At 49.8% G+C, this 16,129-nt stretch overlaps 3 protein-coding genes across 3 annotated transcripts; 2 read left to right on the top strand and 1 right to left on the bottom strand.

Moving 5' to 3' along the window:
- Nucleotides 1-2,634: 2,634 nt before the first annotated feature.
- On the top strand, nucleotides 2,635-3,779 carry QC764_0074250 (uncharacterized protein). The gene is made up of 2 exons (XM_062940685.1): nucleotides 2,635-2,929; nucleotides 3,003-3,779. The coding sequence occupies exons 1-2, from the start codon at nucleotides 2,722-2,724 to the stop codon at nucleotides 3,770-3,772; spliced, it is 978 nt and encodes a 325-aa protein (XP_062798550.1). The 5' UTR covers nucleotides 2,635-2,721; the 3' UTR covers nucleotides 3,773-3,779.
- A 381-nt stretch (nucleotides 3,780-4,160) lies between these two features.
- On the bottom strand, nucleotides 4,161-5,425 carry QC764_0074240 (uncharacterized protein; the record flags this gene model as incomplete). Its single annotated transcript, XM_062940684.1, has 3 exons — nucleotides 4,161-4,372; nucleotides 4,435-5,010; nucleotides 5,119-5,425. The coding sequence occupies 3 exons, from the start codon at nucleotides 5,423-5,425 to the stop codon at nucleotides 4,161-4,163; spliced, it is 1,095 nt and encodes a 364-aa protein (XP_062798549.1).
- A 2,624-nt stretch (nucleotides 5,426-8,049) lies between these two features.
- Nucleotides 8,050-12,684, top strand: QC764_0074230 (uncharacterized protein; the record flags this gene model as incomplete). Its single annotated transcript, XM_062940683.1, has 3 exons — nucleotides 8,050-8,283; nucleotides 8,355-12,527; nucleotides 12,625-12,684. 3 exons carry the CDS (start codon nucleotides 8,050-8,052, stop codon nucleotides 12,682-12,684), a joined length of 4,467 nt encoding a protein of 1,488 aa, XP_062798548.1.
- Between the last annotated feature and the right edge of the window lie 3,445 nt (nucleotides 12,685-16,129).

The following is a 16,129-nucleotide window of genomic DNA, read 5'->3' as shown; positions in this document are numbered from 1 at the left end:
ATAACGTTGATGGAAACATATATCTTGATTGATTTGTTCATGTGAATGTCACACACCTTAGTTATGCCATAATTGTCGTCCGGAGAGGACCTGTTGGACTTGAAGATGGTAATCTTTCACAGATTTCCATTCTCTGATGTTATGCATTCATGCATTTTGCTGCCCACTTGAATTAATCCGGCAAAATTTGTAGCGATATAATTTAGTATCTCTCCATGCTATCGTCTATCATAAAACCTCGCAAAGATTTCAGGTAAATGCGCAATGTTTAATTTGTTTCTGAAAGTAAACATTGAGGACTCTTTCTTCGAAGACTTACCCAAGCTGACTTTATGTCAAGCAAAACAAGCATAACGTGCGTGATAAGCGAGTGAAACACGCTCCACGGCATTGCGCACCTTTCATCTTCAACCACAAATTTGTCCACGTTTAATAATGGAACAACCTTCGTACAAAAGCAGGCTTTTTCTTGCCGTAGCAGCTCTCAAAAACGATAATAATCTTGGCCTTCGAGCTGCAGCAAAGATCTACGGTGTTGATCCTGCAACACGAATGCGTCGACGCGATGGTAAACCTGCACGACGTGATGGTAAACCTGTACGACGCGATATTCCAGCCAATTCGCGTAAGCTTACGGATCTAAAGGAAAAGACGATTATTAAATATATAATTAAGCTATATATATACGTATTCTATCCCCGGTTTACGTATGTGGAAGATACAGTTAATCGATTACCACGCGAACGCGACGGGTCTCCTATTAGCGTACGATAGGCTTATAACTTTGTTAAGCGTTAACTAGAACTCCGGACGTGTTTTATATATAAATACGACTACTAGAGGGCTAAATATAATGTGACGAACCCTTATCCAGAACCTCTGAAAGGGATACTGGTTGAAGGCACTTCTGAACAATCCTGGTTCGGTACAGCTAAAAAGTGTACAATAATGGCTTGTCTCAATCACAATAGTCTGAATACCAACGATTGTGACTTGTATTGCATACTGCGGAACTGTCTATCTACACCAGCCAGTTCCTCCGTATATATAGACCTCTATCCTCCAGGTACCTCCGTACCTGGCTCACCACGCTCACCAGTGAGCCAGGTGAGCCGGCTCACTTCTGCCAAGAGTGAGCGCCCCACTATCCTGCAGCTCCGTCGTTTCCTTCCACTTGATTGGCCACCACGACCGGCTGCAGTCTCCATCCTGCCTTACCATATGGTTGGTCTGTGACAGTTCAGGCCCGGAAACGGAATTACCTTCGGGGAGCAAGTAAAGGGCCGATGGCCTATAAGACCTCTGCCTCACACCCTATCCACTGTGGTATTTTTTAGTCTATAAGGTTCAATCAATATACTGGTTCACCACACTTATTAGTGCCTTACAAGCCTATGTTACAGTGATTCTCGTCTATATATTATAGGGCGCCGCCCCTGTAATCCACCTTCTTTCACTGCCACGGCAACTGTCGAATGCTGCAGTCAAAGTCTTCTTCGCTCTCAGTGTACAGCGCCGATAGCTATTTGAGCCTGTATCTACAAGCCTCAATAGCACCTATTTTAACAGGAGCTTTTAATACGTTACTAATTCGAAGGCTCTTAAAAAGAATAAAAAAGTAAGGTTAATATCAGAGTCGAAATCGTCGTTTGATACGCGAATAAGAATGCTAATCATGGTTCTTGTGGTAAACAGAAAGATCGCGTAAATCTGATCTTTGGTTAGAGATTTGTCGAGGTGGATCAAACGCCTACCGCTGGATCTGCACCCAACAACCACTTGACAGCATTTTGGGCTGTCAAGTCTGTTTTCCCGTCACTCTTTTGTTGCCTTAGCTATCTAGGGTACTAGGTGATTACCCGTTAAACGATACTAGTCTTGTCCGCTCCTAGCATTTCGCGTTGCACTATCTCACTTGTGACAAGGATTGCATTGTGTGCAATGCCCCAAGGTTTATGGAGCGAGCGAAAGCCGTTAATGCCTCGGTGAAAACCTTGTGAAATATAAGGTTCAGTGATGAAAAGAATAAAAGTGACAGCATAGCTACCTAGGCACCTTTGTCTTCAGGTTTGATGTCCTTGTTTACCAGAGTGGAGCCAGCCCCTGAACCCCTGAACCCCTGAATTTTGAGCTCCACCTTGCAACAAACAAAAACCATCTATATGGGGACTTGTGGCTTTTACGGCTACTGATTGTCCCACTTTGATTCCAGATAGAATGAGAAGCGTCAGCAGATCGATCAACTTCCGCTAGAAAGCGTGTCAATACACGAGCCGCTGCGTATGTCGAGGCTCAATTACGCCTAAAGTACTTTACGTACTTAGTGTGATCAGTTATGCAGATACGGTCCCTGAAATCACGCAGCTTGTTTCCAAGTCTTGACCAAATTTTCATCATAATGTGGACTTTAGAGGAATTTCCAATTAATAAGGGCCTTGCAGCGTGTGAATGGGTTAGGGTTCTTAGAGGTTCATTTACATAGCGCAGATGAAGTTCGGACTGATGAGCGGACTTGATGGAGGCGCTGGTTCGGATTGCCAGGTAGGTACCCCGCTTTTGCCACTGCGCGCAAAACAACTGTTGGTGGTCAGATATAGACTATAAGTACCCCCCAGGAGCCGCTCTTGTAGAAACCAAACCTCGCTGCTCGCAGCCATTGACATTGATCACCATCATCAGCAAACAGCACCCTCATCATCGCCAAGTTCCTGCATTCACAATATGGCCCGTACAAAGGAAATAACGAGGAGGCGCAGCGACAGTTTGGTGACCTGGACACGGTTCCATCTACCAGTTGAGCGAGAGTGGCCGACATGGGCGGTGGATCACGAGAATGTGCACTTCGGTCCACTGGATGACGTGACCGGTGTGAGAAAGGGATGGTTGGGAAGAATGGTGGAAGATCCTGAGCAGGCTGCCTATATCATCGGTAGCGTTTTTCCACTGCCACATGCGCAAAGGTCCTTTTAGAGCCCACGGCTAATCTGTCATCATGAATCTAGAGTGGGAAGACCTGGAGCACTTGAAACAGTTTCGGTCTTCTCCTGCATGCGCCGCGTTTCTGCAAAATCTACCCGAAAACGACCACAGTTTGCAACTTTCCAGAGACGGCTCCTCTTCAGAACAGAGCTCCTCATCTGTTGAAGACGCATCGTCATCCTCATCTCCAGCGTCGCGATTCCTCACATTGCGAGAATCCACCCAACGACCCAAGTCGGACGTGGAAGGCCGTGTAACCTTCAACGCATTCCTGGTACCACATAAACAAGGTCACGAGACCACATGGAACGCGTACCATGCCCTGAGGGACGAACTCTGCAGTTTTCAACCACGCGGCTTTGAATTCATTGCAGGCACAGGTCTTCATTGGGAATGTTACATGAATACGTGGTTCTTCGCGCTTGAGGAAGATCAATGGGTGCACAACAAGTTTGGGAAGTCGGAGCAAACGGACGAGAGCACAGACGGTCGGACGGTCATTTGCGAGTTTCACCTTTGGCCACAGGAATATGGTGCCACGCCGGAGCACGAGGAGGTATCGGCATCGGACCCGGAGGCGACGGCGTCATGGAATGAAGCCGTGGCCAAGGTCATGCCTCCCGTTACCGCTTGGGTGCAAGAACGTTGGGATGTTTTGCCTTTGCCGTATTACGAGCCGCCCTATGAGCCTACTGAGGAGGAGCTTGAGCATCACCGGAAGCTGGAGGAGTTCATAAAGTATCACAGAGAAAACCCCAAGCCGGAGGTGAGGTGGTGTGGAACGCGTTTCTGACATTGTAGTTCAGCCTGAAAGTACCAATTCCATCTGTACACTCTCCCCAGGTAGGTATGTAGCTAGTTGTTCTGAATTAACAGCGCGGTTTTCACACATCTGGTTAAATGTTTAACTTCGCCCAGGTTGACCTGGCTCACTGCTTTGTCCCTTAGGTACCTATTTGTCACCTGGTGGGTATATCACATACAAGTGTGCAGTTCTTGTACTGAAGATGCTGGGTCCTCTTGCAGCAAAGTCCACAGTTCGAATCACGCCGCTGGTGCCCTGAGTTTCCTAGCATACCTAAAGAATGTATATAACTGTTCCTGACACCCAATGCTCTAAAAGCACATTTCTGTTTGTCCGCTCCAATGTCACCCTCATCAGACTCTACGCCACGGTCCTATTACGGGGGTGGCGCTGTAGCCCCATAAACGCGGTTGCTGCCGCTGCCAGTAACACTAAAGTCCCAGTTTCCCCCAATAGACCACGGTTCATTCCCATCTGGTTGACCCAACATGTGGTACATGTGGGCGACGAAGAAGACATAGTTTTCCGGGTTTCGCCGGGCTAGTCCAGATCTTCTTGATGCAAGGTCTAAAGCGTCAAGGAGAGGATCTGACATCTTCAAGTTAGTGTCTATGCTGAAACAGATCTAGATATGGATGCACACTGCTTACACTTTTCGGCTGGGCCCGACAAATAGTAATCGCCTCCTACAACGTGAAAGACCTCGTGAAGGAGCGTCGCGCTTTTGGGAACAACAAGGGCGAAGTTTGTGCCCTGTGAGATAAGATTGTTTGCATCCCTGTAGTTGTCTGGTTGTGTGCTTCCAACAAAGGCGTGTGGACAGATGATGACGCTTGCATGCTGTCTGTTAGGATCGGTTCCGGTGGCGCCGTCAGTCAGCAGCGGTTTAATGTGAGCAGTGGCGCCTAAATGGTTCCCTTGGCAGAAGTTACCACCCTGTTCATCGAAGTAATAGCCGTTCAGGTTGGTAAAGTCACCAGCCCACCACGGCGAAGCACGTGCGTCCTTGACGAGAGCAGCGCGATAGCTTGGTATATTCTCAATGGTGACTTGGTTGCCGTTCTGATCTACTATGACCTGTCCATTGAAATCAAATGCTGGGCTGTTTGGAGCGCGAGGCACCAGGAAGGTGCTGTCGCAGTGGAGGTGGTTGTATGTGGAGTCGTAGAAGAAGTTGCCATTCTCCTGGTGGTGGTTCAAAAATTCATAAACGTGGGCGAGGTTATCTGGTCAACGCGTCAGTCCAGTTTTGTACGTGTGCTTCCCGTCGCCTTGTAGCTAACGTGGAACAAAGGGCTCTAGGGAGAATGAGGGTGTTGACGGTCAACACTTACCTTTAATATCATTGACAGCTTTTGGCGTAGCTCGCCCTCCAGTGTTCCTGATACCGAAGAACGTCGACAACGCTCTGCGGACCCCGACATTTTGACGGTAGTTATCGATGGCGGTCAACGCTACGTCAAGGCTTTCGAGACTGTCTGAAAGCCAGACATCTAGCGTTGCCATTCGAGCCCCGCAGCCGCCATTGTTGGCGGCATTCCGCTCTACGTCGAAGATGTCGTAGATCTCTACTCCGACTGTCAGTGGCAGGAGAGTGAGTAGACACGCAATCAAAGATAAAATAAAAGATAGTGTTGCCATTTTCTTCAAGGCCAAAGACTTAGAGGAATTTAGAACTGGCCAGTGTTGACGATCCTCGACTGGAGCAGGAGATAGTTCGACAGGCACAGTTTGGTCAAAAGTAGAACAGCTATGAGCGTGCGGATGACCTTCTAATGAAGCGTAAAGATGCACATCCTGCTCCTCTCAAAGCTGAGCGCTCCCGTCGGATGTCATCTCGGATCACTTATGCCACGCCTTGGTGACATAGCTCCGGTCGGGCTTTGCAAGCCCGCACTTCTCGAGCACAAGCCCGCTTCGCCTGAAGGGTTCGGTGACACTCAGTGGGCCTAACAGGTATGTAGTCTGACCCCAGGCTTCCCGCCTACAGGATGACAGGGGTTGGCACGTGGTTCTACAGGATCAGGGAACGAGGGTCCCAGTGAGGAGAATGAAGCAGGTAGCCTAACTCCCGCTTATGTTCTTCCCAGTGATCAGCCGTGCAAGGCAGAGCTACAGCCCGACAGATAAGCCTGTGCAGCCGATTAAGAACTCACGAAACAGGGATATAAACCTGTTTTGAAGGCTCGACCTTTTGCTCACCGGCTCGCATGGCGGAAAGGGGTTGTCCGATGATCCATTCTGTAGCATGACAAGATCTGCTGATTGGTGCTGGCCCTGTCGAATGTTGGCTTCTAACTCTGGATTAAGGCTATGAGGGAATCCTGCCAACTGCGAAGCCGTGATATAGTTTGACTGGTGGTGTACCGAACCGTCTGACCCAGGTGAGGTCATGCTCCAACAACCGCCTGGCGATTGGATTCAGCAGAAGCTCTCTCGGCTCGAAAGGTACCTTATGTAATGTGTAGCGTGGAGTCCGAGATGATATAAGTTTGGAGAAACGATGTCTACCCTAGTCATGTGGTTTAGTCCGAGGTCCAAGATCCATGTTGTGTGCTTCGTCGTACCATGGTGGGGTATGTGCAGTAAGAGCTCAAAAAGAAGGAAGAGAGAAGAACAAAAAGATCGCGACCCGCAATCTGTAAGTCCGAGGCAGAATGGGTGGCAGGCGGTTCCAAGGCTGCTCCAGCAAGGCTGATGAATGGCTGATGGATGAGCCACTTTTTGCAACAAAGGTCGCATTTCAAGTTTTCAATGGTAACACAGACTAGGTAGGTACCGAGACCATGTAATAGGTAGGTATACTATCTTATTATTTCCAGGCTAGCAGTTGCCTGAATCATGATCCATCTCGATATTGGGCGAATCATCCATGCGCATATAGATATTACACAGCATAAAAATGCCAGGCCGCAGGAAGAAGCGTCCTGTCATCAACGCAAACCAGGAAATTCTTGTCTAATCCAAGCTTAACCAAGGGTGTTGGATTATGTTAGTCTCAACTGTACCTACCTTACTCTTTTACAGAACCATGATCTTGCACATGCCTAGAGCGACAACATGATAGGTACCTATCTTACCACTGGTCCTGTAGCCGCTGGAATATGAGTTCATTCCGCCATCAATGGTGGTGGAAATGCGTGTAAATGGAGCGGAAAAACTTGGTGAGAACAGCAGCAGACTCTGAGAAGGACTGCCCTTCTGGCTTTCCTTAGGACAAGAAGGAAATAACTTTATCATGCCAAACTATAGCCACCTCTCCTGCCGAATCCTTCGAGGTACTCCCAATGGTAGAGATATCATGTACCAATAAAGCCTCGTCAGCATTAGAGGAAGCATTATCACAAGATCGGACTTGTTGTCCGGTTACTAGGTACCTAGGCACAGTCCTCCCATCCCACGACGGCCGCCAGGTAACCAGGCTCGGATTTAGATTTCCTCGGCAGTTCAACATCGCCATGAATAGAGTCTGTGGTATTATCACCGTAGGTAGGTAGGTAAGGTAAGGTAGTGAACATATTTCATAGAGCGGGATGGAAGTTGCAATTGAAACGGATGTGCCGCAGCTTTGCACATGCAGGTAGTACAGGTATCGTCGCTACCTATCTACCTTACCGAATCACACCATGAATCAATGCCGGTACATGACCTCATCACCGTGAAATATGTGGCTGACACTTCGGACTTTCGGACGTGAAGAGGTGCTTTGAAGATCACTGCGCCTACTGTACCATCCCGAGCAAGGCTTATGCGGTCCTCTTCCTTTCCCCATGTCGAAGGATGACCCCGCATGACCGACTCTTCCGATAGCCCGTCCTTAGTCCCAAGATACGGGGTTTTAACGCCGGGGTATCGTTCACACTGGTCGTAGCTCCAATAGCCTCGCAACGACCGTTCAATGGCGAGGCATTCTATGTCAGCGTTGTTTTAGATGATATCTTCAACGATTTCCTCCCCTCCACCATGGCTTTTCTCTTCTGCTAACACGTTGCTCTGCATCTATTGATCCATCGCTGTGAATGCTGAACCAGTACAGCAGCATGATGGCATCTTTGACTTTTTTCTTTACTATACTAGCTACACTATGGAGCCTCGTGCAGTCGGCCAGCCCGGTTTGGGTCCCGCACACAGCTGGCAGCATCAGCGCACCACGCGACTCCAACACGACTAAAATTTCTTACACTTCGCAAGTATGATATGCCGCCCTACATTGTCTATGAGAAATGGAATGTTGACAGCTCCCTTCAAAGCCCGCTCCGGCATACATGGTTGACAACCAACACAACTACTACAAGGCAGCACCTGATAAAGGAATACACAATGGCCCAGTCTGGGCTTACTCAGGGAGCCTGGACAGTTATCTCAGGAATCTCCGTCAGGGTACTGTCCTTCGCGGCGGCTACAAAGGCGACAGCGCCATCAAGTCAACGAGTTTCACTTCTAAAAGCAAGCGGCAGTCGTCAGACTTTTGGCTCGCAAGTTTAGGCCCTTTGGGCACTGTAAGTCTCATCCTCGCTGTTCAGTGTCAATCCCTCATCATTGATGATCTAACCTTTTGCTTTTGAAATAGCAACCACATGCTGGCGGAGATAATTACCAGTTCTTCCGTAATGTCGTCGATGACTTTGGCGCTGACAATACGGGAGAAACTGATGCCAGTGAGGCCCTCAACGCGGCCTCTGCCAGCTGGAACAAAGACTCAGCCGGTGACTCTCGTACGCGGTGCGGCGAGGAATGCGGCAATACTTTCTCGCAAGGCGCAATCGTCTACTTCCCTCCCGGTACCTACAAGATCTGCTCGCCTGTGGTTCAGTATTATTACACGCAGTTCATAGGCAACCCAAACGACATGCCCATCATTAAAGGGTGCGATGACTTCAAAGGCATCGCTCTCTTTGACGTGAACCCCTACATTCCTGGTTCTTCAGGAAAGCAGTGGTATATCAATCAGAATCAGTTCTTTCGGCAAATCCGAAACTTTCGCTTTGACCTCACTGAGATGCCCGAGTTGACGGGTGAGAATGACCAGAACCTGGCACCCACGGGAATCCATTGGCAGGTCTCTCAAGCCACATCACTGCAAAACCTGGTGTTTGATATGCCTAAGACAAGCAGCACAACGGCTGTGGGTATCTTCACCGAGAATGGCAGCGGCGGGTTTGTCTCTGACATCGAATTCAACGGGGGCAACATCGGCTGGCGCGCGGGCTCTCAGCAATATACTGCGCGCAACCTTGTTTTCAACCAGTGCAAGACAGCTGTTCAGATGATCTGGGACTGGGGCTGGAACTGGCAGCAAATCACAGTTAACGGTGGTGGCGTCGGCTTCAATATCTCAGGAGTGGGTGGTGATGCCGGCCAAGGAATAGGCAGTGTTTCCATCATCGATTCCAAGATCAATGATGTAATCATTGGTATCCTGACGAATGACCTTCCCAGTTCACCAAACATCGTCCTCGACAACACTGTTTTCGAGAATGTGGTCAGCCCAGTCCTCGCGGAAGGCAACGGTGGCACCCTTCTCCGAGGAAACACAGACCTGTGGGCTACGGGAAAGCGGTACAATGGCTCAGAAGGCTCTATCCAGACCGGCCCCGTTGAAGCACCTGGCAGGGGTGAAGGACTCAACGGCGACGATGGTAAGCTCTTTGTACGATCACGGCCACAGTACGGAAGCCGTGGTACTGATGCCTTCTTGGTCGCGACTACGGATGGGAAGTGCAAGAACGACGCGACCGGTGACCAGGCCTTCTGCATCAACAGCTTCCTACAACGTGCTCTGGAGGAAGACAAGATCGCATACTTTCCGGCCGGAGTATATGCGGTTGGATCTACAGTATTGATTCCTACCGGGTCCATCGTGCAAGGCTCCTTGTGGTCTCAGATCCTTGGGTCTGGGTACTACTTCAGCGACATGAAAAATCCAAAGGTCATGGTTCAAGTCGGCAACAAAGGCGACATTGGCACGCTGGAGATCAATGACATGTTATTTTCGGTACGTGGCGCTACTGCGGGTGCCATTATGATGGAGTGGAACGTTGCAGCGGTCTCTCAAGGAGCAGCCGCGATGTGGGATTCGCATTTCCGTGTCGGCGGCGCCTTGGGCACTGACCTTGACCTCACTACATGTCCAAAGTTCACCAACAAAGCCGAGTGTATTGCCGCCTCTATAATGTTCCGGATTACCCCCCAGGCTAATGGCTACTTTGAGAATGTGTGGGCGTGGGTCAGCGATCATGACAACGATAAGACGATTGTCGACGTCCCCGATTCAAGCTCCACACAAATTTCCATTTTTGGTGCCCGGGGCATGCTCATTGAATCCCAGGGCCCAACCTGGTTCTATGGCGGTGGCTCCGAGCACTCGGTTCTCTACAACTACCTCATCAGCGGCGCCAAGAACGTGTACCTGGGCCATATCCAGACCGAGTCGCCTTATTATCAGCCCAGACCCAGACCTCCGGAGCCTTTCCGCGCTGCCGCCTCCTTTCCCAACGACCCAGATTTCAGTGACTGCGAGGTCACAGGCGATGGGCGGGATGATCGTTGCAACTACGCCTGGGGCTTGCAGATCATTGATTCAAAGGATGTCATGATTCACTCTGCCGGCCTTTACAGTTTCTTCAACGAGTATCTTCAGGACTGCATACCTACACACAACTGCCAGGACCGCATCCTCGAAGTGAAGGGCTCGACCGGCGTGGTCATCTTCAATTTGTTTACGGTTGCCACCGTCAACATCGCCACTGGCATCGACGACACCAGTATCCCGCAGGATAGCAATCAGCGTGGCTTCACTACCGAGATCAGCGTGTGGGTACCTCTTCCGGGGTCAGACAATGTCGATATTGTGTTTGTCGATACCAATGTGTGGAACACACCAACTCTCAGTTGCCCGGCCAAGTCCTGTATGATGATTCTCCCGACAAGCTCCCTGGAATCATCGACCACCATCCATCCCAGCAGCTACACGACCTCGCTGGAGTATGGAGAAATCTCCAGCACCACTATCGGGGGAGTTCCGACGACGGTCTTTGTGACCACAACTACTACCGTAACTCTTTCGATCCCCCCGATTGTCACTGATGGCATCCCCTTTTCCAACGTCAACGTCTCAACGACAGGAGCGATGCCCATCACCCTTTATCCAAGCGTGAACGTCCCACCTGTTATTGTCACGTTGCCAGATGGTCAGGGTAGCGAGACCACTCGAACCGTCACCGTTCCACCTTGGCCTCAGATTGATGGCGGTCCCTTAGTTATGTACACCGATCCGGCGACACTCAATAGCAGTACGGGCCAACTGGCCAAGAATACCACGTATTTCACCCCCATCAGCACCCTCTTTACGGTGCGGGGAGCCACAGTGACAACAGTAACGTTTCCAGCTTCGACAGAGGTCTTTACTATCGACTGTCCCGCGACAACATCGTTGGTCTTCGCCACGCCAGCAATTGCAGTTGCCACTACGTGTACCGAAAGTGCCGAACTGACGCTTAACTTCGCGTGCCCAACTACGCGGGTGTTCACATTCCTCGGTCCTGACCTGGCGGATGCTACCGTTGACTGCTCTCTAGTGACAGCCTGGAAGACTGGGTCTACCTCGACCGAGGAGCCGCTACCTGTCTTCACTACCTGGCCTCAAGGTGGAAGGATCGTGCCCGAAGAGGAGGAAATCGACGAACCTGAGCCGGACGAGGACGGCGACGGCGTACACGTTCCCTGCAAGGCCTGGTTCTTCTTCTTCTGCATCTCCTTTGGAGAGGTCCGGATCGGTTCCTGGCACTGGACCTTGCCTCCGGGAATCTACGGGCCCGGTCCCCCGCCGATTGGCATCATCCACCCTCCTCCGGGAATCGACATCCGCGGTAACCTCCCCAACTGGCCGCGGATTACCATCGGATGGGACTACCGCCTCACCACCGAGTCGGAACCCGAGTGCACCAAGCAGACGGCCGAGGCTTGCACCACATCCAACTTTGTCACGGACGGCACGACAAGGTCTTCGACTACACGGTGCGAGACCATCACCGGTTGCTCCATCAGCGTCTCGGACTCCACCACCGATGTGTTTGGAACCCAAACAGCTGCCCCTATCGGCATATTCAACGACGAGTCATGGGCCACCATGACGATGGGTGATGAATACACCAACGCGGTGTTAGCAGCTCTAGAATCACGCCTCGCCCGCGAGGAGGCCAGTGCCGGAGCCACCACCATCCAATTCACCTCAGGCGCCACCCCCGGACCAACCTGCCAAGGCGGGAGCACCGCCTGCGGCGGCACCGTCTGTTCCGGGTACTGGTGCAACCCGTCCCCAACCGCACCACCGCCAGGCTTCCGCGACCCAAAAGACCCCAGTTCAGAAGGCTACGTCGCACCGACAACAACAATCAGCGACACCACAAGCACATCCTCCTCTCCCACAAGCAACCCTAACTTCACCCCTCTCACCCGCGGCCCGATCGGCTGCTTCGACGAGGCCGACTTCCCCGGCCACGGCGACATCCAAAGCGGGGAACAAAACGACGGCTCCCTCGCTTTCAGCGACATCCGGCTTGACATGGGCGACGACGACACGATCGGACCGGGGGATAACCCGATACGCCTGCGTTGGACGGACGGGAATGATGTCAACTACGATTACCAGGCTGAGTGGGTGGCCGGTTGCGAAACGGAGGTGGCGAGGCAGAGCTTTGGGTTCCCGTTGGGAAGCCCGAGTTTGATTACGGCTTATCTTTTGGTCAGGGAGGATTATACAATGTGTAAGTTGGTTGTTTTTACCTGCTTTCTCTCTCTCTCTCACGGTCTCCTGGCTGACACTACTTGTTTGTAAACAGGTGACAATGGCGGCGTTGGTGGATCCACTCAAGTCGGGTGCCTTTTGTACAGTTTTGTAGGTGGACTCGGCAACGAACCGACGGATCCGTGTGATGTGTTTAATTGCGGACAGTGCGGAGCGCCGATTGATTCGGTAGAGTGCAAGAATTGCTGTCAGGGATGAGGATTTGTGGTGTTGGTGCGGCGGAATACACAATGGGCCAGGCAATTAGAGTCATGTTAAAGTTGTGGGAAAAGAGAAGTAACATTGAGGATTTGAAGTAGCAGAAATAAAAGGTATATATTAGATTGGATAGGTACCCTCTCGGGTGCGTCATTTCTGGCTGATTACCTGAGGTAGATTGGTCCTGAAGTTCGGATTACATCACGTTCAAGTTTGCGCACAGGCAGGATAGGTGCTCAGCTTGAGAATACCTAGATAGCAATCAACTGCTTCCTGATGCAACCGATGCGACCAGGAAACCTCGGATCGGGGTATGTCATGCGGGAAAATGCTTGTTACCTTATGCTTCGGTGCTCTAAATGAGCGAGACTTTCAACTTTGACCACCAGGTGTGCCATCCTGGGCGTCGAGCCACGGCGTCTCTTCTTGACGGGAAGCCTGTCTCTTTCCCTTCAGTGTGTGAAGTTTGGTTCCCAGATTCATCCTCACGCTTTGACTCCCACTCTAGCGGAGACTGAAAATCTGCATCGGTGTCCAGCCCAAGCATTCTACGTTCTGCTTGTACCAACTCATATTCCGAGTCCGATCGGGAGTGTCGACAAAGACGTTTGATCGTGCTAAATTCTTCCTTGTAAGATAGTCCAACAGTTAGCAGTACGGTTCCAGGTCGACACCTGTTTGGTAGGTATGCTAACAAGGTACCTAGGTAGGTAGGAGCGGAGGAAAGTAAAAGGCGTTTTGACTTACCTCTGTCAGCTTCTTCTCTGTGTAGATAAAGAAGTTTTTCCCCCTTTGCTTGGGTATTTTTTCCTCGGTATCAGCAGTCGTGTAGGTAGGTAATGACTGAAAGTATTTAACCCCTAGGCGTTCGTTTTTCTCACCACTTTGTATCTGTTGTTCCGGCATACATGTTTCACCGCCCTGAAAAACCAGCTCGTGTCGTGATATGTGAGTTGCACGTATGAAGTGTGCCAACATGGTGGTGCACCCATCGCCTCGTGTCTAATATAGATTCGACCAGAGACAGCAAGGGCAGATTTCCGTTTGGAAGTGAGAAGGTGCTGGGTGGGCGATTAAGTGAGTTCGAGATACGGGCGTATCTGCCGTTAGTCCGCCTAGTGACCCAAAACTTCGCCTTTGTTTGCCAGCAACCAACGGTGGGGGTCAATTTCCAGAGCGTCAAACGCTCTCTTCACGGCCAGCTGATGTTTATCCAACCAGGTGACTTAACAGTGCCACCCAGGTTTGCTAAAGATGCGCAGGCGCTCTGACTGGACCAGGCCAGATTAACTGAACAATTCGTAGTGACACAAACGGGAGAAATCGGTAACGTATTTGATAAGCGAGCGGATCAGATAAGCGAGTGGATCGATTTCGCACGCAATATAGCTCTCTACCTGCAACATTAATTTCCTCCCACCATACTCAAATGTCTTCGATTCTAATTGAGGTAAAAGTTATTCTTGCACTTAAAGCCCTTAAAAATAACCCTAAGTTAAGCCTCAAAGTTATAGCGAGGCTCTATTCAATACCTTATACTACCCTCTATCGCCGACGCGCTAGTAAGCCTGTACGTTATATTATTTTACCTAATTTTTATAATCTAACGAATCAAGAGGAGTGAACGATAGTTTAGTACGTCCACACCACCTCTCCACCGCGCCCACCATATATCGTTCCGGCCGCGGCCCAACACGCCCGTGATAAGAACACACCTTAAGCTAAGCTACCAGAGTAGACAACCCCTCGTCACCCCTCTGCTCGTTATGAGTTGTTAAAATACAGCTTTGTTTGTGGATTTTACAGTGTATCTGAGCCCTGTATATTACAGGGCCTCAGAGGCAATACGATGGCTTGAATCAGCAGTGTTTAGGGACTGCGGTTGCCGGAGCGGAGGCTCGGCCTCCGGAAGCAATCCGAGGTCCCGGAAGGCCGAGCGCTAAGGCTGGTGCCCTGCAGTGGTCAAACGGTAGCGGCAACGTGGCCTGCAGTGGTCAAACGGTAGCGGCAACGTGGCCTGCAGTGGCCAAACGGTAGCGGCAACGTAGCCTGTAACCTTATATTTGGATAGCGCACTTAGCGGGCGTTCGGGCCCGGGAAACGCGCGTTCAGGCCCGGGAACGGAATCACCCTCGGGGAGCAAGTAAGAGGCCGATGGCCTATAAGACCTCTGCCTCACACCCTATCCACTGTGGTATTTTTTTAGTCTATAAGGTTCAATCAATATACTGGTTCACCACACTCATTAGTGCCTCACAAGCCTATGTTACAGTGATTCTCTTCTATATATTACAGGGCGCCGCCCCTGTAATCCTCCTTCCTTCAGTGCCACGGCAACTGTCGAATGCTGCAGTCAAAGTCTTCTTCGCTCTCAGTGTACTGCGCCGATGGCTATTTGAGCCTATATTTACAGGCCTCAATAGCACCTATTTCAACATGAGTCATTGTGCCCGAAGGCGGCAAATCCATTCTCTTTCGTACCCGTAAACTATTTACAATAATAGGGCCCGAGACGAGACGTTCCAATTTTACTTCCTGTACCTGCTTTTCCCGTTCCTTAATCTCGCTCTTTAAATCCTCCACTTTATATTTATTTATTATATTACTAGGAAGAGGGTGAGATAATTTAAAGTCGATAGTAACGATCTTCTTATTAATATATAAAAAGTTATAAAGTTTTGGATCTCTATAAATAACTTTTTTTTCTGTAAGTAAGCTATATATATCCTGAAGTTCCTTAAGAAGGCAAAGTGTGACGAACCCCTGAAAGAGATACTAGTTAAAAGCACTTCTAAACAATCTTAGTTCGGTATAGCTAAATAGTATATAACAATGGCTTGTCTTAATCACAATAGTCTAAACACTAATAATTGTAACTTACATTACATACTGCGGAACTGTCTATCTACACTAGCCAGTTCCTCCGTATATATAGACCTCTATCTTCCAGGTACCTCCGTACCTAGCTCACCACGCTTACCAGTGAGCTAAGTAAGCCTGCTTACTTCTGCCAAAAGTGAGCGCTCCACTGTCCTGCAGCGCCGTCGTTATATTCTACCTAATTGGCTACTATAACCAGCTGCAGTCTCCATGCTGCTTTACTATATAGTTAGTCTGTAATACAAGGATTCTCTAGCTCTTTAATTAAAAAATTATATAACGATACTCCTTCGACGTTTTCCAGGAGGATAGTAAAAGTAAGTCGCTTACTAATTTAATATCTCTACGCCTAGAGGTCACTAACGGTTACTTTACTAAATAAACGCGGGATATAGGTGCCCTAGAGGGATCGAAAATATAGGTATATATCGATTTCGTTTTCGTAGCTATTAGCCTTTATG

The sequence above is a fragment of the Podospora pseudoanserina genome, chromosome 5 (genome assembly GCF_035222485.1).
Source record: "Podospora pseudoanserina strain CBS 124.78 chromosome 5, whole genome shotgun sequence".
Lineage (NCBI taxonomy): Eukaryota > Fungi > Ascomycota > Sordariomycetes > Sordariales > Podosporaceae > Podospora > Podospora pseudoanserina.
Note: the sequence above shows the minus strand (reverse complement) of the source record. Positions and strands in the feature narration are given on the sequence as shown.